Source organism: Amphiprion ocellaris, chromosome 3 (assembly GCF_022539595.1).
Source record: "Amphiprion ocellaris isolate individual 3 ecotype Okinawa chromosome 3, ASM2253959v1, whole genome shotgun sequence".
Taxonomy (NCBI): Eukaryota; Metazoa; Chordata; class Actinopteri; family Pomacentridae; genus Amphiprion; species Amphiprion ocellaris.
The window spans coordinates 31,844,264-31,867,995 of NC_072768.1; the positions used below are offsets into that span (position 1 = coordinate 31,844,264).

The 23,732-nt window shown below is 41.6% G+C and overlaps 1 protein-coding gene across 1 annotated transcript; it reads right to left on the minus strand.

Annotated features, from left to right (window-relative positions):
- Positions 1-427: 427 nt before the first annotated feature.
- LOC111576302 (peroxisomal succinyl-coenzyme A thioesterase-like) lies at positions 428-23,192 on the minus strand. The gene is made up of 11 exons (XM_023281906.2): positions 22,996-23,192; positions 20,265-20,466; positions 20,089-20,188; positions 19,818-20,008; positions 18,823-18,992; positions 18,271-18,390; positions 7,728-7,810; positions 7,454-7,544; positions 6,540-6,620; positions 4,604-4,745; positions 428-4,518 (listed from the first exon to the last, which is right to left on the minus strand). Exons 1-11 carry the CDS (start codon positions 23,035-23,037, stop codon positions 4,394-4,396), a joined length of 1,347 nt encoding a protein of 448 aa, XP_023137674.1. The 5' UTR covers positions 23,038-23,192; the 3' UTR covers positions 428-4,393.
- Between the last annotated feature and the right edge of the window lie 540 nt (positions 23,193-23,732).

Sequence of the window (23,732 nt, forward strand, 5' to 3'; positions counted from 1 at the left end):
ATCGTTTAATTAAAGACAATTTTATTTTGTTTTGTTTTTTTTTTTTTGCTCTCCATGACACTCCCCAGGCTTCTTCATCATATGTCATCATAAAGGTTCAGTATACTTTAAGTGTGTTTCGGAGGAGGTTTCCCAGAGGTGACAGCTGTGATATACCAGACCAGATCAACAGATCATGAACATTCACATATTTTAATCCTTGAGACATTAACACCAGACAAATTTTTGTTTTTTCAATGACAAATTTCATTTTCAATGACAAATTCTTTTTTTTCAATGACAACCCATACTGCCTGTTTTAGCTCCATAAAGTAACTGTTTATCAAATTGTACCTTTTTCTTGTCTGGTTGTCTCTCTTATCTCCAAATCTGCACTTGAGTCCAGACTGAGTCTTTAGACCTAATTTAAAGCATTTAGAGGTTGTAATGGCATTTCAACAAAAGCCAAGGCAAGTTTATTTGTTTAGCACAATTCATACACAAGACAGTTCAAGAAGCTTTGCAATGGCAAAGAAATACATTCAGCACAGAACTTTAAAATTATAAAAAATGATTCAAAGGTAGAATTTAAGATCATACATTAAAATCATAGAAAAGAAACATTTAAGCTATAAAAGTGCATTAAAAGTAGACATTAAGATCATACATTAATATGTATGCAATACAGCAGTATACATTTCACCTTCTTCTCCAACTATCCTGCCTGCTCCTGATTGGCTCACTTGCAAACTTTCTATTTTATTACAAAAACAGTTAATCAGAAAGTATTTCTGAAAGCATTTGATGCAAGAAATAACGTTACATGTCCACTAGATCTTCCAGTTTCAGGCATCTCATTCACTGCCTATGTGAAATGTACCGCATTGCATGCTGGTTCCGTTGTGGTGCGTTTCAAGCTGCGATCCTGTACCTTGTTAGCTATGACAGTCCTGGTACCAGCAAACAGTCTAGCCAGCCCACAATAGACCACTTTTCAAGACATAAAACAGTGCTTGAGTTCACAAAAAGTGTTAAAATGTTGAGTATAATGGCATAATTTCACTTTGAGTTTGCAGTAATCTGTGAAGGTAGCAGACAGATGAAAAATGCAGATAAATATGACTGAAACAAACATTTTTGTTCTTTAAGTTTATGTATATGTCTATTCATTGATTCGGTCATTAACCAAAATTAATTTGAACTGAAAAGCCTTTCTGATTGTGTCAAATATTGCTATTTGGCAAAAAATGTGATTAATCGTGATTAATTAATTACAAAGCCTCTAATTAATCAGATTTTTTAAAAAATTGCATCGCACCACTAATAATAATACATTAAAAATATAGCTAAAAATCTTTGATTTCTGACTACTCACAGACCTGACTATTTAAAATATAGTGGTCTGACCCTATGAGCATGATAGCTCATGCTCATAGGGTCATAAATTTAGGTTACTTCCATAGGTGAACCTTAATTTCCACATTTAGTAACATCTTGGTGTCTTAGCTATAATATTAAACTTGTGGGTTATTGTCCAGAATTAATTATGCCATTGGGTTTCAGCCTTTCTAAGTATTATGGTCAATTAAAGTAGCATTACACATGTCCAAGAGGTTTAAACCACAGCTGTTACTGTGGGGAATTTATACCATAATAACTCGGGACTCAAACACAATACTTACGCTTGTTAGGTAGTTCATACTTCCAGTCATATTTCTGTAGTGGAGATCACTTTTGTACAACAGCTCTTGTAAATATGCTATATTATATATACTTTTGGAGCACAGAGAGATCGAGCTTGGAGACAAAGCCAACATTGAAGAGGTCATCCAAGCTGTCAGGAGAATATCACAGAAGCTTCAGCCTTTAGAGAAGAAATAAAGCTTTCTATTCCCCCTGCTGGACCAGAATATGTGCTACAGAAAGTCTAGAAGCATGTAAATGTTTGATTTGCTGTATAGAGAAAGATTTAATGCCGCTACGAGGAGGGGATATCTGTAAAGACCTCAAAGATGAGCTTTACTGTATTTATCGTTAACTTGACTTTATCTCTAGATTTATTAATTAATAATCATTTCCAAGGCACCTCTTTGTGTCCAGACTTCTCAACCTTTCTAAATTGCAGACATGTTGCTCGTCATCTTGTCATGAAGACTTGTGATCAGATTCGCCGTGGGTAACCGTTATACAGACACTGAAACAGTATAACTTTCTTTTATAATGACACACTGGAATCATTGGTCATCTCAAGGTTCTTATCGCATGCTGCTGCCTTAGTAGGTTGTGGGGTCTGTTTTAACAACTAATGTTTTGTAGATGTATGGCCAAAGGACTTCCATATTTGGCTGCTATCTTCCAGCCTAAGACTGTTATGATCCGTTTCCCTTCCTGCAGGAAGGTAAATTGTAGAGGAAACAATCATCGTGTTTTGCAACAGTGAAGCATCAGTCAACATGAAGAGAATTCCTCAGCCATGTCTGTGCTCCATTTCTTCTTGCAGCCTGTCTTGCCGGCATTTGACCAAACACAAGCTGGTTCAATGCTTGTTTACCTCCTTCCCTTCTCGAGGCTATAAACTTAAATTCTGAAGTCCAGTTTCATTTAAAACATTTAGACCCTGCAGTTCTAGCTTTCTTGGGAAAGGATATTGTTACCTCCTCTTCAGTGGACCAAAGAAATCATCCAGGAGGCAACGATAAACATCTTACATTATACTTTTTTGGTTTATATGTAGATACTGTCTCAGAACAGTCCTCCTTGTGTAGAGGATGCTCTGATCTTCATTGCCAGCGTTCATGTGCTTTCTGTTCTTTTTCTTCTATGAGTCGGTGCCTATTAACCAATGCAAGGGGAGATGAGCCTCTGTGGAACACAGACTCTGTGAAAGCCCCATCCAGGCCTTGGTTTGCCTCCTCCACGTCCCATGCCACCACTGTGGACTCACCCTAAGCTATACGACCTACTCCTTCCACTCATCCTCTGCATCATATGAATATTTATCATTGCCTGAATGCCATCAGTATTGCTCAAATTCCATGAAAATTCAAATAATACATAGTTTGTGATGACTACAGATAATTGGGCCACTGTTTTGTGTTAGTTCATGAAGGTTGCATGCTTGCACAGATTCAAAGGATATGCATCAAGCTTGAAGTCACTCAGTCTCATATCTCATATGGGATATTCCCTTTGTATTAAGTCACTATAATAGTGCCTTGCTAGATGTTCATCCGTGCGCATTCAGCATGCTGCTAATCCCCTGCATCCAGATGTGAAGGACATGCATGCTTGCAGGAATTCAAAGAAAACGCGTCACGCCTGACGTCACACATAGCCTCATATCTTGCATAATATATTTCCTCTGTATCAAGGCTCTGTAAAAGCATCTTGCTTCATGTTCTCTGCATGCTTTCGGAGTGCCATGGATCCTTGCATGCAGTGAGAAGGTCATGTCAGCTTACATGAATTGAGAGAAATTGTGACATGCTTGTCACGTCAAATAACCACTTCATTCATTTCACAGGCAGTGACTGTGATTATTGGCTCCCGTCGGGAGCTTGGTTTTGGGGTTCATGATCTCAGGGACTGTCTGTGTCACGCTTGTGCAGGTCGTTCCAGAGTATTACTTGAGCAGAGTAACTGCCAAACACAAATGCATGTCAGTCTGAAATAAACGGTTAAAATCTGACAAAGTGTCCTGTCTGAAAAGTTTGATTTTGTTGCAATGCGAAGCGAAGCGAGACATTAAAAGCAAACCCATAAACCCAGATGTGGGGGTTCAGACAGAGATCAGATCTGAGGCAGATAAAGACCAGGTCTGATAGGAATGCATAAGATATGACATAAAAACATCACGCCTGAGTCACATGGAATTAAGACAAATCAGATTGGGTTTCAGCCTATAAACTAAATGAAGTTTTGACAACTATCTTGGAAAGAATTTATCATTCAGTCATGTAGAAAGAGAAACTCTGGACATTCTGGGATTCCTGCTCCTCTAATGTGAGAATTTTCAGCATTTCTCTTTTATAGCTCAGAAAATTAAATAATTTGGGGCTTTGGATTGATGGTTAGATAAAATGAGACATTTGAGAACATCTTGTGCTCTAAAAAATTATAATGGGCATTTTTTTTTTTTGACACTTCACATATAAACAAATGATTGAAAAAAATAGATAAATCAAGTAATGGTTGCAGCTCTGCTTCTTTAGGTCTTGAGAGTGAAGAAACTTTGATGTGATTGGATGAGAGATGATACTACAGAGAACCATCACCTGAACAGCAACTACAGCCTGGATAGCTTTAGCAGTGTTCCCACTGTGCATCACCCTACATTGTCTGAGGAAAAAACTACAATTTTTACTTCACTTTGGATCTCTGCAGTCATTAGTTGTTGCCTTGGTTACAGGTGGGATTATAATGTTGCACCAGGGTTTGTGCCGCCATACAGATTCTCCCTCAGAAAGACCAAGATCTTCATCCAGGCGTCCTCCTGAGCATGAGAATGTTCCACTGTCTGTCCGCCCCACAGAAACATCACTGCAAACACAACAAACAGCCATCAGAAGTCAAGTTCCTTATTCTTGTCAGTCTCTCCAGCTTCCCAGTCTGAAAGTGAACTTACATTTCTCACGTGTGCCTATTGTTCTGAAGATGCTGGCTCGGGCATGGGGTATGTATGGTGGTTCAATCAGGTGACCTGTTTTTGGGTACGACAGGATGGTCAGCAGGTGGCTGTTCCCTGCTCGCTCCATCATTTCCTTTATCTGGAAAACAGGAGATTCAAATCCTGATGTCATATGTCAGAAAGCTTCATGATGCGTTTAATTACTCCACCAAGGAACACGGCAGAGTTATGTGACAATCAGCATTGGCTTGCTCAAAGGATGCTACTTCTTCACGATCATCAACAGGTGATTTTGGCTGTTGGGTGTCGGAAATAAGTAGAAAAGGCATTCATCGGAGAAAATCCATTTCTCCCAGTCTTTTGGAGTCAGAGTTATGTATTTATTTGCGAAAGCCAGTCTCTTGTCCTTTTGCAGTTTGGCGAGTCATGGGGTACGTTGCCTCTTGTAAGCTTTCAGCCCCAGTGTTTCTGTTAAACAATGATGTACAGTGCTCTTAAAAACATCTTCTCCAAGATTTTTCAGCCTCTGAGTTACCAGCATGACTGGTGTCTTCTATCCTTGGCTTTTCTCATTGCATACTTGGCTCTTGCATTTAAACCAGATGGATGTCCTGAGCGAGGCAAGCCTTTGAAGGGTCCTCCTTTGTTGTACCTTTGCCACCACTTCTGCACCCAGTGGATACTTCTGCCAAGGGCTTGAGCTACCTGCTGACCACTTTTTCCTGCATTTTAATGAGTAATGGCCTGCGCATGAATCTCACACTCTGAAAGACTGGCTTTTCCACTCTTAACCTTGGCCGTGGTAGCAATGAGAACACTGATCTGGTTGCGAGTGTAATGCACTACATAAACATGTTGTTTTCTCACTGTGAGCAAAATGTTGTTCTTCACTAAGCTAATAAGCTTAGCTTAATATTTTGATTTGCATGAGATCATATGAAATAACATGTTTCTTCCTGGGCTGCACAGTGGCGTAGTGGTTAGCACTTTCGCCTTGCAGCAAGAAGATCCCTGGTTCGCGTCCCGGCTTTCCCGGGATCTTTCTGCATGGAGTTTGCATGTTCTCCCTGTGCATGCGTGGGTTTTCTCCGGGTACTCCGGCTTCCTCCCACAGTCCAAAAATATGCTGAGGTTAATTGATCATTCTAAATTGCCCGTAGGTGTGAATGTGAGAGTGATTGTTTGTCTCTGTATGTAGCCCTGCGACAGACTGGCGACCTGTCTAGGGTGTCCCCTGCCTTCGCCCGAGTCAGCTGGGATAGACTCTAGCCCCCCCGCGACCCTAATGAGGATTAAGCGGTGTATAGATAATGGATGGATGGATGGATGTTTCTTCCTGAAAGAAAACCGCATTTAATTTGCAGATAATAGTGCAAAATGTATGTGTTTAGCAAAATTCAAAGCAGTTACTACAACACCAGTGTGCATTATTCCTTCTTACTTCCCCTATTTTTTCAGAGTCTTTCAAAAAACATTCTACCCTCAAAAAAGAAACGATTGAAATGATGAAATGATTTCATAAAGACTTTTTAAAAAATTTTGGTTGTCAATATTTTACTTTTTCACCTCTAGCGGCTTCAGATTTTCTTACCTGCCTCACCTTCCATTACCTCAGGAATTCATAATTGCAATCACAAACATTGAAGCCAACTTTTGTTATCTTGACTTCTTTTTTTTTTTTAAGTTGTTTTTTTGGCCTTTTCATGGCTTTATTAGATAGGTTCGTCGAGAGGCAGAGAAGAATGAAGGGGAATGGGAGAAGACCTGCAACAAAGGGTTGGAATCGAGTCGAACCCATGCCACTGCGTTCAAGACTGTAGCCCCCGTTGATGGGTCGACCGCTCAACCAGTTGAGCTACCTGGGTGTCTGCATCTTATCTTGACTTCAGATCTCTTGTTATTCACACATAAAGCTGTCATAAAATAAACTCACATCCTTTGCAGCCTCGGAGGCAGGCCAGCTCTGATCGTCTTCACCCACAACCAGCAACAGAGGACACTGGAGTCGTCCCATCTGCTCAGAGACAAACAGCTTTTCACTCTTCACCTGTAGCAGCTTCAGATTTTCTTACCTGCATCACCTTCCATTACGTCAGGAATTAGTTATCCATAGAGTTTTGAGACCTTGTCTACAGTTATTGGTAAATAAAAGAATAAAAATTCACCCACACCGCTGATAAATTTTTCAACAAAAGTGGTTTCACAATAGACAGGACATAATGTAAATCTCCTGTTAACTCTGAGCAACAAACAAAGCTGATTGGAATCAAAGAAAATTCAACTCACATTTTTGTTCCATCAAATGTCTAACAGATTTTAATCTTATCCTAATTTACTTTGTATCTCTAATGAATTAGGGTAATTCCATATGAAATCAACCAAATCTGAAAATGTTCCCTTAATAGTATAAAAATAAGTAACAGACCCTTGAGTAACCATGGCTGGGAAATTTTGCACCTTTTATTTTGTGTTACTTTCTCTTACTGTAAACAGTAAAACTGCACTTGTAAATTGTCTATGACATGGTATGCCCTGGATGTGTTACCCATTTTCTGATTATTCCCTGGAAAAAATTTAAGAAGTGCATTTTGGATAAACTTTCAAGAGTCACATCACAATGTACGATATGTGACTGGTCAAAACAAGTTGGAGGATATGAGGGATCACAACATATTTACAGTCTGATACCAGATTCATCCTCCAGCCATGATTCCTTCTACCCTTGATGTATTAATGAAATATTATTACATCAAAGGTAATTGTAACAATAAAAGCAAACTGTGATTCGACACTTGCCTTGAAAACAAGATGAAGTGTTCAGGAATAAGAGATTGTGGTGATACTCACATCCACTTTGAATGAGGGGTCTGCGGTGGGCTGGAACACATCTCGCAAAATGATCTCATTCTTCTCACTGCAGCGAATTTTTGAGGCATTTCTGGTTTGACAACAGAGTAAACAAAAACACTTAAAAAGGACAACTGCATGTTCTAAATCTTGGCCAAAACCAAGTCTCAGATTCACTCCTTAAACCTTGTTTTTTAAATTCGGTTTCTATGAATGTGCCTTTTATCTGAACTTCAACAGAAATCATAAAGTACATTTAAACAGATCAACTTACCTGTTAAAATAAGTCAGCATTTCTTTCGGAGGTCCATCGATTGGCTGCACGTGACTCCCACCAATACACACTGCACATCTAAGCTGGGAGACACACATACACTTTAAGTTTATAACAACAATTTGTCTTAATCAAAAAGCAGATTCCAAGAAGTAACAAGGAGCAAAAAAAAACAAAAAAAAAAAAAACAAAAACAACTCCTCTCTCAGTCCTAAAAGGAAACTTAAGCTTGCCGTTAGACCTGTAAAGGGTAATGCTGCTCAGACTTCACAGCAAACCCATCCACCTAAGCAGAAACTGATTGATCTTCCTTCACTTGTCACAAAAGGACACCGAGTTCCTCCCAGACCGAAGCTCAGCCGGCCATTTCTATGTCCTTTTCCTGAGAACCAGAAACCTGAATTTGGAAACCTTAAAGCTCATCCTTTCCCATGTAATGAGCCATTTGAGTCCTTGTTGTTGCAATGTGCATCCAAACACTGATGTTGTAAATACCTCCAAGTCATCCATTAGTACCTTAATCAGTGACAATTGACAGATTTGGACGGAGGACGTCTGCCAATGCCATGCTGATGTCAAAGTCCCAGAGAGGAACCTCAGGCAAAAGTTGTCATAATCAGGGATGAGATGTTGGATCTTCTGTGACATGTTATCTGGTCAGGGAAACTTCAGTAGCTTGTGTGGGATTGATCCACAGACATAAACAATGTCCATTCACAGCACTGACAGGTCTCTCATGTTTTCTTGTGCTTCTCTGTTCAAATGGGTTACCACCTCTGTGTTCACCATACATCCTGGAATGCCTGGGACACCTCCCTTCTGCAATGAGGTGTCTATACAGGAGGTTTCCAGGAAAAACGCGTCAGATGATTGATGCAACAATTTTGAAACAAATCTTACATTTAAGATCTATTTAAAATCAAGTAAAATCAAATAATTTGATTTTTACTTGATTTAAAGCATTGACTATCTAAAAATGCTGTGGCACAGCTGAGCTACTGATTCTAATTCTAATTCTAATTCAATTTTATTTATATAGCACCAATTACAGTCAAATTGTCTCGAGACGCTTTACAGAACCCATATGCCTGACCCCCAGAGCAAGCCAAAAGGCGACAGTGGCAAGGAAAACACCCTTTTAACAGGGAAAAAAACCTCGAGCAGAACCCGGCTCTAATGTGGGGGGACCCATCTGCCTGCTGGCCGGGCGGGTTGAGAGGGACAGAAGAGGTAGAAAGGTAGAGACAGAGGGGTACAGATAGAGGGATAGAGGGGTAGAGGTAGAGATAGAGGGATACAGATAGAGGGGTAGAGATAGAGAGGTGGGGGGGTGGGACACAAGGACCATAAAACACAGCCACACATCTGAAGCATCCAGCATCCAGCTCTGGGACCAGGGACACTCGGAGAAAGGACACAGAAAGAAACAGAGTGAATGTAATGCAATAATGGTATATATAGTAAATACATAGGTAGTTAGAGAAAGGCTCAGTGCATCAAGAGAGGTTCCCCAGCAGTCTAGGCCTATAGCAGCATAACTAGGGGCAAACTAAAGGGACGTCAAGAGGGGAAGTCAGTTTTGCAAATGAAAACACCAGCATACCCCGTCAGGGTCCCCCAGTCAGCCCTAACTATAAGCTTTGTCGAAAAGGAAGGTTTTAAGCCTGGTCTTAAAAATAGAGAGGGTGTCCGCCTCCCGAACCCAAACTGGGAGCTGGTTCCACAGGAGAGGCGCCTGATAACTGAAGGCTCTGCCTCCCATTCTACTTTTAGAGATTCTAGGAAGAACAAGTAAGCCTGCAGTCTGAGAGCGAAGAGTTCTGCTAGGATAATATGGTACTATCAGGTCTTTAAGATATGATGGAGATTGGTTGTTAAGAGCTTTATATGTCAGAAGAAGGATTTTGAATTCTATTCTAGATTTAACAGGAAGCCAATGAAGAGAAACCAATATAGGAGAAATATGATCTCTCTTGCTAACTCCCGTCAGTACTCTGGCTGCAGCGTTTTGGATCAGCTGTAGATATTTCAGAGAGCTATTGGGACAACCTGATAATAAGGAATTACAGTAGTCAAGCCTAGAAGTAACAAATGCATGGACTAGTTTTTCTGCATCACTCTGAGACAGGATGTTCCTGATTTTCACAATATTTCTCAGGTGGAAAAAGGAAGTCCTACAGATTTGTTTTATGTGCGAGTTAAAGGACATGTCCTGGTCAAAGATAACACCGAGGTTCCTCACAGTAGTACTGGAGGCCAATGTAATGCCATCCAGAGTAACTATATGCTTTGAAAGCAATTCTCTAAGATGTTTGGGGCCAAATACAATGACTTCAGTCTTGTCTGAATTTAGTAGTAAGAAATTATAGGTCATCCAGGTCTTTATGTCCTTAAGACAATCTTGCAGTCTAGCTAGCTGATTAGTTTCATTTGGCTTCATAGATAAATACAATTGAGTGTCGTCAGTGTAACAAAGGAAATTAATACAGTGCTTCCTAATAATGTTGCCTAAGGGAAGCATGTATAATGTGAACAGTATTGGTCCTAAGACAGAACCCTGAGGAACTCCATGATTAACCCTAGTATGCTCAGAAGAGTCATTGTTGACATGCACAAACTGGAACCTGTCTGATAAGTAGGATTTAAACCAGTCCAGTGCTGTCCCTTTAATGCCAATAGAATGTTCTAGTCGCTGTAATAAAAGTTTGTGGTCGATTGTATCGAATGCTGCACTAAGGTCCAATAAAATAAGTATAGAGACCAGTCCATTATCTGACGCTATGCTACTGCTACTACAGCTACTGCTGGAATAAAAGCAGGATTTCCAGGTTCTGAAAAAGTAAGATAGTTTCAAACAAGCTCATGGAGGAGAAATTCCTTGTTCTTGTGCGGTGCTTAAGTGATTCTTTCTGTGATTCTCCTGATGCAGCATTTTTGCAATCAGCAGCTAAGCTTGTCATATTCTTCTTGAGGAAACAAATACTCCAACACATGGGCTCCTGACACTTTTAATCCAGCTCTGGTTACATGGTCAACCATGCCTAGGCCTAGAGGCTTCAGAATGTTACTTGCTCTGACCAACATACAATCCACCCTCTATATTTCCCTTTCAAACAGTCAGCCAGATTCGCCGCTCATCATTGTTTCCAGTCTGAGCTATTGTTGGTGCAACAAATCTAAATCATATACATGATAAGCTCTTTAACACCATTGGCTTAAGCTGTTCAGGAATAACCAGTTGTCTGTTTTTACTGGTTTTCCTGTAGAGTAGTCCATTGTCCACCTCTAGCTTGTTCCACTCATAGAGTAGCCTTCTTGTGTGTTTACTCATTGTTCTTTTCTCTTTTTCATTAGGAGTCCATGCTCTCAACTTCAGGGACACAACCTCTTTGATAGCTGGATCTTCTTGTTGTGTGGCTCTGATGTTTTTAGGCATGATGCTCAAAACACTGTCTGATAGCACTGCATTTCCATCCTCACTGGTAAGCTGCAATGCTGCCAGCCATGGAATGTCATTGTTTTGGGTCACTTTGCTTCCTTGCCACACTGCAGACACTACCTCTGGTAACACTGTCTCTGTATGGTCATTGATCCGTTCTGGGAGGCTCACTGGGTACCTGGATAACATATCTGCATCAGCATTTCTCTTCCCCGGTCTATACTTGATGTCAAAATCGAAGTCTGCTAACTCCCCAACCCACCTGTGACCTACAGCATTTAACCTTGCAGAACTCAGGATGTAAGTCAAGGGGTTATTATCTGCATAGACGGTGAAGGTTGGCGCGTAATACAGATAATCACGGAATTTGTCGCAGATAGCCCATTTTAGTGCCAGGAACTTGAGTTTGCCACAGTGTAGGTGGTACTTCCTCTCAGCTGGTGTTAATGTCCTGGATCCGTACCCAATGACACGAAGTCTGTTGTTTTGGCGCTGATATAATACAGTTCCCAGGCTTTCATTCGAAGCATGTTGTGTAACGTGTAGCACAAATGGATAGGCCAAGGTTGGAGGGTTCGTCAGCACCTCCACAAACCTGGAGACCACATTCTGATGCTCCATAGTCCAAGTTATGGGTGTGCGAGAGGGAAGTTGTCCCTTGTCACTGTTTTTTGCTTGACCTCTTCTTGACCTCTTGACCTTGTGGGTCTGGGATTTGGTGGCATGGCTTGTCCCAGCTGGGCTCTGGAGGAGTTCGAACAAGGGCCTTGCCAGTCGTGAAAAGTCTTGAATAAAGGACCAGTAATAACTAAGAAATCCTAACAGTGTCCAGACCTCTCCGACTGTGCAGGGTTTCTTATCCTTCAAGGCAATGACCGCTTCCAAACCCTTTGGGTCATCTGTATCCCTTCACCTGACACCATCCGCCCAATGTATCGGATTTTCCTCTTAAGGAGTTCACATTTGGCTGGATGAAGCTTAATGCCATGTTGTCGCATCCGGTGGAGCACTTGTCTGAGATGGTCTACGTGTTCTGCAAAAAATTTTGAATAACACAAGACATCATCTAAATATGGCACACAAAACTCATCTCTAATGCCTTTGAGTACTCCCTCCATACACCTCTGAAATGCGGCTGGTGCGTTCGTCAACCCAAAGGGCATTCTGACTCATTCGTAGAGTCCCCAGGGAGTGCTAAACGCTTTCAAGGGCCTTGACTCCTCACTCACAAAACCCTGATTGTAGGCACTCCCTTGGTCCAAGATGGAGAACCACGAATTGCCTGCCAGGCTATCCAGCAGATCCTGGATCCGTGGCAGTGGATGACGATCAGGAATGGTCTTGCGATTGAGCTCACGAAAGTCAACACACAGGCGCAGACTGTGGTCTTTTTTGCGCACACACACAACTGATGAGGAATAAGCTGACACTGACTTAGAGATCCACCCCCTGTCTAAGAGGTTTTGAATATACTCCTTTACCTCTTAATACAGTGGTCTTGGAATAGAGTTGTAGTTTTTCTGAACGGGAGTGTTGTCTGTTGTGTTGATTTTCAACTGTAAGCCAGGAATGCATCCAATGTCTCCTTCCTCGCGAGCAAACACGTCTGATTCTTCATAGAGCATCTGCTTTACCACTTCCTGGTCGTGCTTGGACAAATGGTCAAGATTGACATTTGGATGCCATTTCTCTTGTGAGGAGGCAGCTCTCTGAGGGTGCTTTCACACCTACGTCTTTTAGTCCGCTTAAAGCGGACTGGAGTCCGCAACACCTGCAAGTACGGTTCGTTTGGGCTGATGTGAAAGCATACCAGATTTTTTTGGTTCGGACTAACGAACCGCACCGAGACCACCTTCGGGAGGTGGTCTCGGTCCGCTTCTATGTTAACTCCAGTTCGGTTCGCTCCTGGTGAGAACACAAACCTGTCTCCATTCGGACCACTTGATGGCGCAGCAGACTTTTTGGTCTACGGGAGCTTCCGTAGCAACCTGCACAGGGAATTTTACGCCAATCAGCGTACACCTACGTCATCGTAAACGCCTTGTTTTGTAAACAGCGCCGCCAAACGACTGGGGGGAGATATAACATTAATTGGAGTAGGTTCACCTGCGAAAACACTGGTGTGAATGCGAACCGAACCAGTTGAAAATAGCAACATTGTAACAACTTTTGGGTCCAAACGAACCACTTTAGCGGACTAACAGGTGTGAAAGCACCCTAAGTTCCATTTACCTCACTTTGTCCTTCATCAGTCAGGCTTACATGGGTAGAGCACAGGAAAGAATAACCATGTGGGTCTGCTGGCTTCTGAGGAATGGGGTGAATATTTGCAGGTTTACTGTAAACAATTTCCTCAATGACTCCTCGGACTGTCTTTGGAGGTAGAAAGAGTCATGCTTTGTTAAATTCTGGATTGGGATTCTCACTATTTTAGAGGCACCAGCAGGCACATCAACAAGAGCAGGAAACAGCTCTAACCCATCTGGTAAGATGCAATCTACACCTGGCTCAAATAGCATTGCTCCTCCTCCAGCGAAAGCTCTAATGCGACATTTTACCTCGCAGATTTGGCTGCTGTGGACAGTGAGTCCCTTTTTTCCAACTCTCACCATTGGGCTTTCAGAATCTTCCTGGGAATGCATTGTGTGAATGACTGAAACAAGACTTTCAGCATTGCTCTTCTGGATTTTCAAGGCCTCCAACAGTAAGTCCACCAAGTTCATGTCATCAGTTTGGTCACTGTTCCCCATGATAATCTCTTGGATTACACTTAAGCCTAGCAATGGGCTGCTAACACTTTCTTGACTGACTAGCATTGGGGCATAGAGGGCCACTGAAACATATTTGCCACTTTTTATCTCAAGAACAACTTCTATCCACCCATCAAATGGTACGTCTGTCCCATTAGCCGCAATAACTTTGAGTGGGTGGTCTGGGAGTAGTCTTTCAAGGGATTGGATTCTTACATTTGGTAAGGCTTTCTGCACCCAAGATTTCTCCACTATACTAACCTGTGCCCCACTGTTCAATAGCATCTGGAGTTCTACCCCATCTAAGTGACAAGTTACCATGCACCGACCACCAATCAACTGTGCAACACATTTCCCTTTTGACACACTGTTTTGTTTGAGGGACTTGGTAAAAGATGAGGTTCTCTCTTTGCAATGCAGCTTTTTTGTGATGGGGGACACTACACTCTGTCTGGTCACTGGTGGTCCCTCCCCAGTGACCTCACCCAGTTTCCCAATGGATTGTTCTTCTGCAGGCAGCCAATAGCTCTGTGTCCCACTTTTCCACACCGGAAACAGTGTGTCAGTTGTTTCCTTGAGAGACACACTGGTGGCATTTCCCTTTAACCTCTGGCTTGGCTGACTGTTTTGGTTGTGGTGAAGGGGTACCTATGTTTTCTGTAGCTGCATTCACTACAGATGTGAGAGCTTTCTCTAAACTCTTGGTCAAGGAGGACACTTGTGCAGTCAGCTCCTGTATTGCAGTGTGATTAGCTTGGACTTCTATCTGCATCTGAACTGCATTCTGCCTGTCCCTATCCTGCTGTGCTGCACTGACACTGATCGCTTTCTGTTTGGGTGTCTGACCCAACCTGTTTTGTCTCTGTATCCTCACTCAATGATCTTGTTATCACCTCTAGGATGGAGTCATCGGTAACACTCATGTCTGAAATGTGAGGTTTAAGCTCTCACCTGATGTATGAGCATTTTTCATTCATACCCTGGTACAGTGAATGGAGAAACACCCCTTGCACTAGTTTGCTGTCATACTGAAAACCTGTACTTTGTTTGAACACAAACATTACACGCTGTTTTAATCCCATTAATCTATACATAAACTGTTGTGGGCTTTCTTTGTCATGTTTTGCATTGCTCAGTTCCTGAAATAATTCAGTACTGCTCTTATCCCGAAGGTGTGCTCTCAGGAAAAGCGTTAGCTCGGCTACAGTCAGACTATCTTTGGTAATGAGCACGTCTTTAAAGGTACCAGGCTTAATTATTCTGAGCACTGTCCTAATAATCTCAGCCTCGGTGAAACCTTCCACTAACCCTTCATCAATTTGTTTACACAGACTGTTGAAACTAAAATCAGAATCAGAATCTGAGATTTGACCACCGTGGATCTTAAATTCTCTACGTGGTAACAAGGCTGTAACATCTACCAGTCTTAACAAACCAGTTACCTGGACAGCAACCACTGGTGTTGGTGCTGCTCTACTCTTCTTGGATGCTACTACTACTGGTTCAGTCTCTGACATTATTGCAGCGTCTTCGTCAGATGTGTAACCACGTCCCTCAGCTTCCTGGGGCAATTGCAGTTCATCAGTGAGGTCACGTAAGACAAGCAAGCGAGACATCCCTTGGTCCTTGAGGCTCTTCAGTTGCTTACTTTTCAAAAAGTCAACAATGAAGTCAAAGAGTTCCTCTTCATTTGAGTCGTCATCTGGCAAATCCTCCACCAACTCGTCTTGGCATGATACTGCAAGCTTGTAGAGCAGGTCTCTGTTGGCTACACTGGTCAGCTGATGAAGCTTCTGCTGGATTTCCCACTGCAGATCATGTAGAGCAGCCATCTCTGGATAACAAAGGCATAAAATGTCTGTTGCTTAGGTGATCGGCTCAAGAAACAGGAAATCAGGATCCCACAGTTCTTGGATGATCAGCAGCAGTCCAGCAGGAGGCGCTGATACTGGACAAGCCCTCAAATTTGTTGCCTCCCCGACTTTGCAGACAGGGGGCAGCTGGTTTTCTGCCCTCTCAATGTGTGATGCTGTGATAAAAAATAGAGGAGGCACACACGTTGAGCTGGCGTTAGCTTCAAAACAGGAAGTCTTATTCTTCCTCGGTGCGCCAAAACACTACTCTTTTCCCGCACGATACGCGCCCTCTATCAGCTGGATGTGGAATAGCACTCTAGTAAGTGAAACTGCACTGAAATCACAGAAGTGATTAAATCAATAAAAATAATGCAAACACCAAAAAGAAATAACAACAGGGGTCCCTGTTTTCGCTTCATCTGTTTGAACACTTCATTTTACTTCGTACTTTATTTCTGAAGTCAATTATTTTTACCTCTCTACATAACGATCTGTTTGACAAGGGCCAAATTGTGATGTCTGCACGACTGGGTCAGAGCATCTCCAAAATTGCAGCTCTTGGGGGTGTTCCTGGTCTGCAGTGGTCAGTATCTATCAAAAGTGGTCCAAGGAAGGAACAGTGGTGAACCAGTGACAGGGTCATGGGGGGCCAAGGCTCATTGATGAACATGGGGAGTGAAGGCTGCCCAAGTAATCCGATCCAACAGACAAGCTACTGTTGCTCAAACTGCTGAAGAAGTTAATGTTGGTTCTGATAGAAAGGTGTCAGAATACACAGTACATCGCAGTTTGTTGTGTATGAGGCATCAGAGCTGGACCACAGAGAAATTGCAGAAGGTGGCCTGGTCTAATGAATCATGTTTTCTTTTACATCCCGTGGATGGCCGGGTGCGTCACTTACCTGGCGAACACATGGCACCAGGATGTACTATGGGAAGAAGGCAAGCCGACGGAGGCAGTGTGATGCTTTGGCCAATGTTTTGCTGGGAAATCTTGGGTCCTCTCATCCACATGGATGTTAATTTGACACGTAAGACCTACCTAAGCATTGTTGTAGATCATATACCTCTTTTCATGGAAACGGTATTCCCTGATGGCTGTGGCCTCTTTCAGAACGTGCTGTGCCAAAAAGCAAAAATGGTTCAGGAATAGTTTGAGGCGCACAACGAGTTTGAGGTGTTGACTCTGCCTCCAAATTCCTCAGATCTCAATCTAATCAAGCATCTGTGGAATGTGCTGGACAAACAATTCCGATCCATAGAGGCCCCACCTCACAATTTCCAGGTGTTACGCCCAGCCTAAGGGTTTCTCAAATCCAACATGAAAAACTATCCTTCACAGGTCTCAAGCAGCCACACAAAAACCTTTTCTCTAAGAAATGATGGGATAACAAAAGGTTCTGGGCAACAAAAACTAATCAGTGGTAATGTATAATTTGAATTAAAAGTGAGCTCAAACAGTAGCAGCTCACTCCATACATCTAACACACTACTTGTTCCAGAACGCTGTGCTGGATCTGTGTATGCTGGTTGGGATGCAGTGAAGGACGGCCTGCCCATCTGACCCTCTCTGACTTCCGGCAACACCATCCTTCCACCTGAAGTACCACGTTCTTTGGTAGTTCAGTCAATCCTTTCTTCGGTACGGCGCAGCTCTTTCTGAATACTAAATAGGCGCATAAAAAGGAAGCACACAGACCACAGGAAAAGCTACACATATATACGGCCGCAGTTGTAACACAGGACTTAAAGGATCTGCTGCTATCATCTCGGTCCAGATACCACAGCACACATGCAGGAGTCTAGTGGAGTCCATGCCCTGGCGGGTCAGGGTTGTTTTGGCAGCAAAAGAGGGACCAACACAATATCAGGAAGGTGGCCATAATGTTATACCTGATGGGTGTATAGTACAGATCTTGTTGACCGCTTTTGAACTACCAGATTTAGGCATATATACATCAGCTTCTGTATGTAGCATTTCAAAATTGGAAAAATCTTCACTGAAATCTTACTTTTGTCCTCTTCTCTTACATTTCTCAGTACATATATTCCTCCTATGATTTGTTTTAGTCAAACACCATTGCCAATACCCAATGTACACTACCCCAGAAAGCAAAAACACACAGATTCTGACCTTGAGGACGATATCTAACAGTTTTCTAATGAGCTGCAGAGGAACCAGCTTTCCATTCGGCACCATGGATGGGGCAACAAGACATTCACAACAGATTGCTGTGTTCACTTCAGCCAACCATCCTCCACCTGGCTACATCTTTCTACCATCTCCATGCCTGTCTTAGAATGTGTACATCAATTTGGCCAACTATGGTTAATTTCAAATGTGTTATAAAAATAAACTTGATTTTACCTGATTTAATAAACAGGAATGACAGCGGTATCAACCAATCAACTCAAAAGCGAACACATGGATTTCCAAAAACACATTCACATTACAAATACAAAGAATATGAAAGTGAGTTTTAGCTGTAGTTGCCTTACCTTTATAACCTGGGAGTAAACAGCCATTTTGAAGGTAAAACTGGTGCCCAAGGAAAAGCCCAACATGGCCATCCTGCTGCCGAGGACTTGAGGATGCTGCTGTAGGACTCTATAGGCTGTCTGTGGCAGCAAAACAAGTCAGAAAACAAAGTGTGACAGCTGAAACACAAAAACCAGTGTGTTTTCATCCTTTTATCTGATACGTGTTAGATGTCACATAACTTCTGGTGGTTCAACAAACTCAAATCTGCAAACATTTTATTGTCAACAGATCTCCATAAACCTGCTTCCATCACATCTTGGAAGCAGGTCCATCAATGTTAAGCAGGCTGCTATAATGTAGATGTGTGCAATTTTTGTTAATTTATGGCTAGCTAAATAATGTAGAGAAAAGGCCATCAGGGATGATAAATGATACTTTAACTAAAAGAAAACAATATAATTCTGAGAACATAACCAGGTTACACTATACAGGAAGTACCAGGCTACAAACATGCATGCCAGAGATGTTTCTTTTATCTGCTGCTTTATAGTGATCAAAAAATTAAGTACCTCAAAGTACTGGTTGTCCACCATCTTTCCAGTTTCCAAGGTGATTTTACATGTTAGGTAGTCGAGGGCCAGAGAGGCGAAGCCATGGGAGGCTAGCAGTGCTGCACGATATTCCACCAACTGCCCTCCACCCCCCCACAGGTCCAGGACGCCGGGGAAAGGTCCAGGTCCTATCGACAGGTCCAAACCAAAGCATTACATGTTATATTTTGTTTTTGTGATCCTTCTGCAACAATGGACTGTTGAATTACTGAATATCTTTTTTACTTAAGTATTTAAACAATACCTGACAGCCACAGCTTAAAGGCCTTTTAACACCTGAAATTCCACACCAATGTCCATGTTTTTGTGGCATTGTCTACATTTGATCCACAAAATTTTACAATGTCATTATGTGACTGCACTAAAGAACTTTACCTGACATTCCTCCAACCAGTCATCTGTCAATGAAGTGTGGTGCAGTTTCTTCATCTTTCAGGTGGCATTGCTCCCCTGTCTCCCCTATTCTGTCTTTCATCCTTTCCTCTTTCTTTTTCCAGTATCCTTTAAATGATATTGTCACTCCATATTTCAATTATAACTTGATCTCCTCCCTTTGTGCTACCATGACTCATTTTTTATTTTTCTTTCCAACAATAATCTGCCATAACTTCCTGCAATTGGTTCAAAAGTCTAAACCATCCAAAAACAGTTTGTACTAATAACAAAATGAGCCATGGTATAAATTTATCCAAGACTGAGACAAACTGTTCATTTGTACCAAGGTTCAGCTGTTTAGTCTACAGTACACCATGTTACAGGGGAGGTTTCACACCTGTATTTTCAACCTCAAAAGTCACAAAGTTATTTTGGAAAAGGCTTTAAGAATCTTCCCACATCTTGTCTTTGCTCACTGCATTGGTGTCCTGATGCACCTCACATTCAGTTCATGCCTCCAATGCTGGCCACAGTTACAGTCACAGAACACCTCCCTCTAGACTTTCTTCTGGTCCTACCTGCAGGCAAGAAGAGGGTCGCAGTGAGTCCTTCCTCTGTGATTGGGATTCTGCGGACACCAGGTGCCATGTACCAACGCTCCACCAACACACTGGCCAGCGGCACCTGATCCACAAAGCCCTCTGTCTGGTGACCCTGGTACACTGAAATTGTGACCTCCATGGGAGTCTGGACGTTCTTCTTCCTCAACCTGAAGGGTGATGAAATAATCAGCTCTGACAGTGATAATGGATTCTGTGCTGATTGGCATCATTTTTATAGTTGACCTACCTGAGCCCTGGTTTGCTGCCTGGAACTGGTCTGAGGCTCCACAGTAGACCCATCGCTTCAACCCCAGAGTATGTCCCACCCAGACTGGTATCCTGTGAAACTGTGAAGTACAAACTTTTCAATACCATCAAAGTATTTTCCCAAAGTTTTCCACATCCAAGTACTGAACCATGTACCGTTCACAGTCCCGCTGGCATCGGTCGTGTAGTGACCGAATGCTTCCCAGCTGTTCCTGTCTTCACACTGGTGGAGGGCGTGGACAGTCAGCTGACAACCAGGGAGAACCTTCTGAACCCGGACAATGAACTTTTCATCCATCAGCCCTCTGGACGGATGAACTGACAGCTGAACACAACACTTCTTCCTGTCCATCCTCAACTGAGACAAATAAAAGAATCTGAGACAAATTTATTGAAATATAGGCTACTACTAAAATATGTTGGCTCATTTTTATTCTATTTCCTTTTCTAAATATCTTTTTATGTATGCATTATCACCTGGCTCAAAATGGCCACAACAAAAGGAGAGAAACACAAAATAATTAAAGATCATTTTTATCAAGTTAATCAAATTAAAGCCATGATAGTATGGGGTTGGGTCAGTGGTGTGTGTGATGCATGCATGAATGTCTGTGCAAGTGATGTAAATGCAAACCAAAACCTGAAGGAGAAAACTAAGGCACCATAACCAAACCAGGGTGTATTACCTTTGGGGAGGAGCAGAGTGAATGATTACCAATTCAGTCAGCTCTGAAGTAACCCGGGAACACACTGGGGCCCACAGGTGCTGCTGATGACACTAATCAGCCACTCCCAAAACCAAAAGAAAACTAGAGCCACCCACAAGGGGACCTTAGGGGTCATCATCACATAAACAGGCCTCTTGTGCTCTCCCAGTAGGAACACACTGAAGCATCAGAACAGTCGCATCTGGCCACATATTCAGTAAGAGTGAAGAAGGCATCAGGGTCAGACTCAATACAGAAAAAAAGAATAAAATGTATATAATAAATATAAATAAAACTCTATAGAATATGCACTACCGTTCAAAAGTTTGAGGTCACTCAAGCAATTTCATGTTTTCCATGAAAACTCACACTTCTATTCATGTGCTAACATAAATGCACAAGGGTTTTCTGATCATCAGTTAGCCTTTCAACACCATTAGCTAACACAATGTAGCATTAGAACACAGGAGGGATGGTTGCTAGAAATGTTCCTCTGTACCCCATGTACACTGTAAAAAATGTTTGCAAATTTTCCAGTGAAAATTTGTCAAACCATGACAGTAAAAATCGGTAAATTCTAAAACAGTTTGATGCAGTTTATTTGACACTGAATTACCATAAATAAGTTAATGAGGAGAAAACTGAGTTTTTAAATTGTTTTCTCTTGGAAAAAATACATTTCCCTAATCTTGTACAGTTTTTTAATGGAAAAATGTCATAGTATATATAACATCAGTACTGTAATTTTTGCATTTTTTTCTTGAAAAGTAGTTTTTTTTACAGTCATGCTAATGATGGAAACATGCTGTAATATTCATAACAAGTAACATGGCGATTTTTGCATTTATTTCATATAAAAAATACAGTTTGTACCTGTCAAATTAATGTACTTCTGTGCTAATAACGGACATATGCTTTTATATTTATGACAGCTTTAACTGCAATTTTTGCTAAAAATATACATATTAAATGTTAAATACACTAACTGTTGTGCTGATAATGGACATATTTATGTAATATTTATAATAAGCTTCGCAAACTTTATTTTATATGGTATGTTCATGTAAATTTTCAAGTTTTTAAAAGTTCTAACTTTTTTTTAACAGTGAAATGTGGGATGAAGCACGTTTTTTAACTGTAAAATCAACAATACAAATAGCTACATTTCTTTACCATTTATGGAGAAAATGTTCGACCGGAAATTTACGGTAGTGTTCTAGCAACTACAGCTGCCGGAATTTTATTATTATTATTAGTAGTAGTAGTAGTATTATTATTACAGTGTAGATATTCCATTAAAAATCAGCAGTGTCCAGATAGAAGTGTCATTTACCATATTAACAATGTCTAGACTGTATTTCCGATTCATTTAATATTATCTTCATTGATAAAAACAGTTTTTCTTTCAAAAATAAGGACATTTGTAAGCGACCCCAAACTTTTGAAAGGTAGTGCATATTGGTGGGGTCTGTAAGTATGAATTATTCTGATCCATATCGTATAACTGCCACCAGTGTTTGTTTCCTTGATCAAAGCGAGTGACCCCTGGTTGACTTCTAAAAAATAAACTAATATAACAACGAGCCAGTCTTTTGAACGGCTCTTTGAAAGGCACGATCTGGCTCCCTTCAGAGTCAGAAATCCCATCTCTGGTACCGGTGAGGCTCACTCTCCTCTAACCTTGCTCAAACAAAAACGACAACACCAAATCCCGAACCTCATCTTTACGTTTTTTTCGCAGACAATACCATAATGATCATCCATTTGAAAGAACTAACCTTTCTTGCAGCCATAAACAAATGCCGCCGTAGGTGCATCAAAAACCCAGACAACGAAGCCAGATTTATTCTAATTCACCGTCACAGATAGTCAAGCTTTAGCTGATACACGACTGCCATTTACAAAGAATTTTCCCCTGACTGCCTGATCAAAACTTAGTAGAAGTTCGCCCCTAGTCTTCATGCGGTTCTGCGGCAGGTGTATTAACAGCAGACCGGCGGGTCCGTGCAGCCACCTGCAGCTGGAAACCACCAGACCACACGGAGAGCCCCTACAGCTGTCTGTAGAACTAATGCCAACTGCTCCTCACAGCACTAGTACAAAAAAAAAAACACACACACAACCCAAAGAAGACGTGTCCTACAGTTAACCGGAGAATGTCTGGAAATACTGACACTCACCATGTGGATGGCACCAAACAACCAACGTCGGGCCACGAACATCTCGAAGCGTGTCTCCCCCAAAAACCACTGCAACCTCACTGAGCATGCAGCACCCAGCTGGACTAAATCCACTAATCAGTGCCCAAACAACACCGTGTGCACACTGCTACCAGAGGCAAAAGACAAACTTAACATATCTGAAGGCACTGCTGGCATTTAAACCCAGGAACTTCTGCTGGCTGTGGACAAGCCCCTGTTTGTTATGACCTGCCTTTAAATGGCCACTACAAAAGGAGAGACACACTGTAAGGAATTATATTTTTGTATTGATTGGTTGATTATATTTCTCTACTTCACTATCATATTGATTGATTATGTTTTTATGTCTATTCACTTTCATACTGACTGATTAAGCATAAGAATTAATAAAAGGTTGCAGTTGTGCTCATAAGAGTTGTAGTGAACTGTTGAGAAATGATTTAAGCATTGATCCTGCAGTGCGAAGGATCAATACCATGGAGAGATAAGCCATGTTAGGATTTATTTTTTTAAGGCACTGCTAGCTGAACACTGAAAGTGATATCACATATGGGTATTACAATATTGATATTAATAACCATTTACTGTGTAATTAAGGTATGAGTTGTGTTGACCTGAATAAAGGGAGAGCATTAAGCCCAGGTGCTGAAGGGTTAAATACATGATGGATACAGGCAAATCAGGCTGGAAAGGTACAGCTACACACACACACACAC

Excerpts from the sequence above, each read along its gene's own strand:
- LOC111576302 (XM_023281906.2), bottom strand. The coding sequence starts at position 23,037 with ATGTTCGTGGCCCGACGTTGGTTGTTTGGTGCCATCCACATG. Across the intron at positions 7,811-18,270 it reads TTTACTCCCAGGTTATAAAG|CTTAGATGTGCAGTGTGTAT; the intron begins GTAAGGCAACTA and ends TGTGTCTCCCAG. Across the intron at positions 4,746-6,539 it reads CCTCCGAGGCTGCAAAGGAT|ATAAAGGAAATGATGGAGCG; the intron begins GTGAGTTTATTT and ends CCTGTTTTCCAG.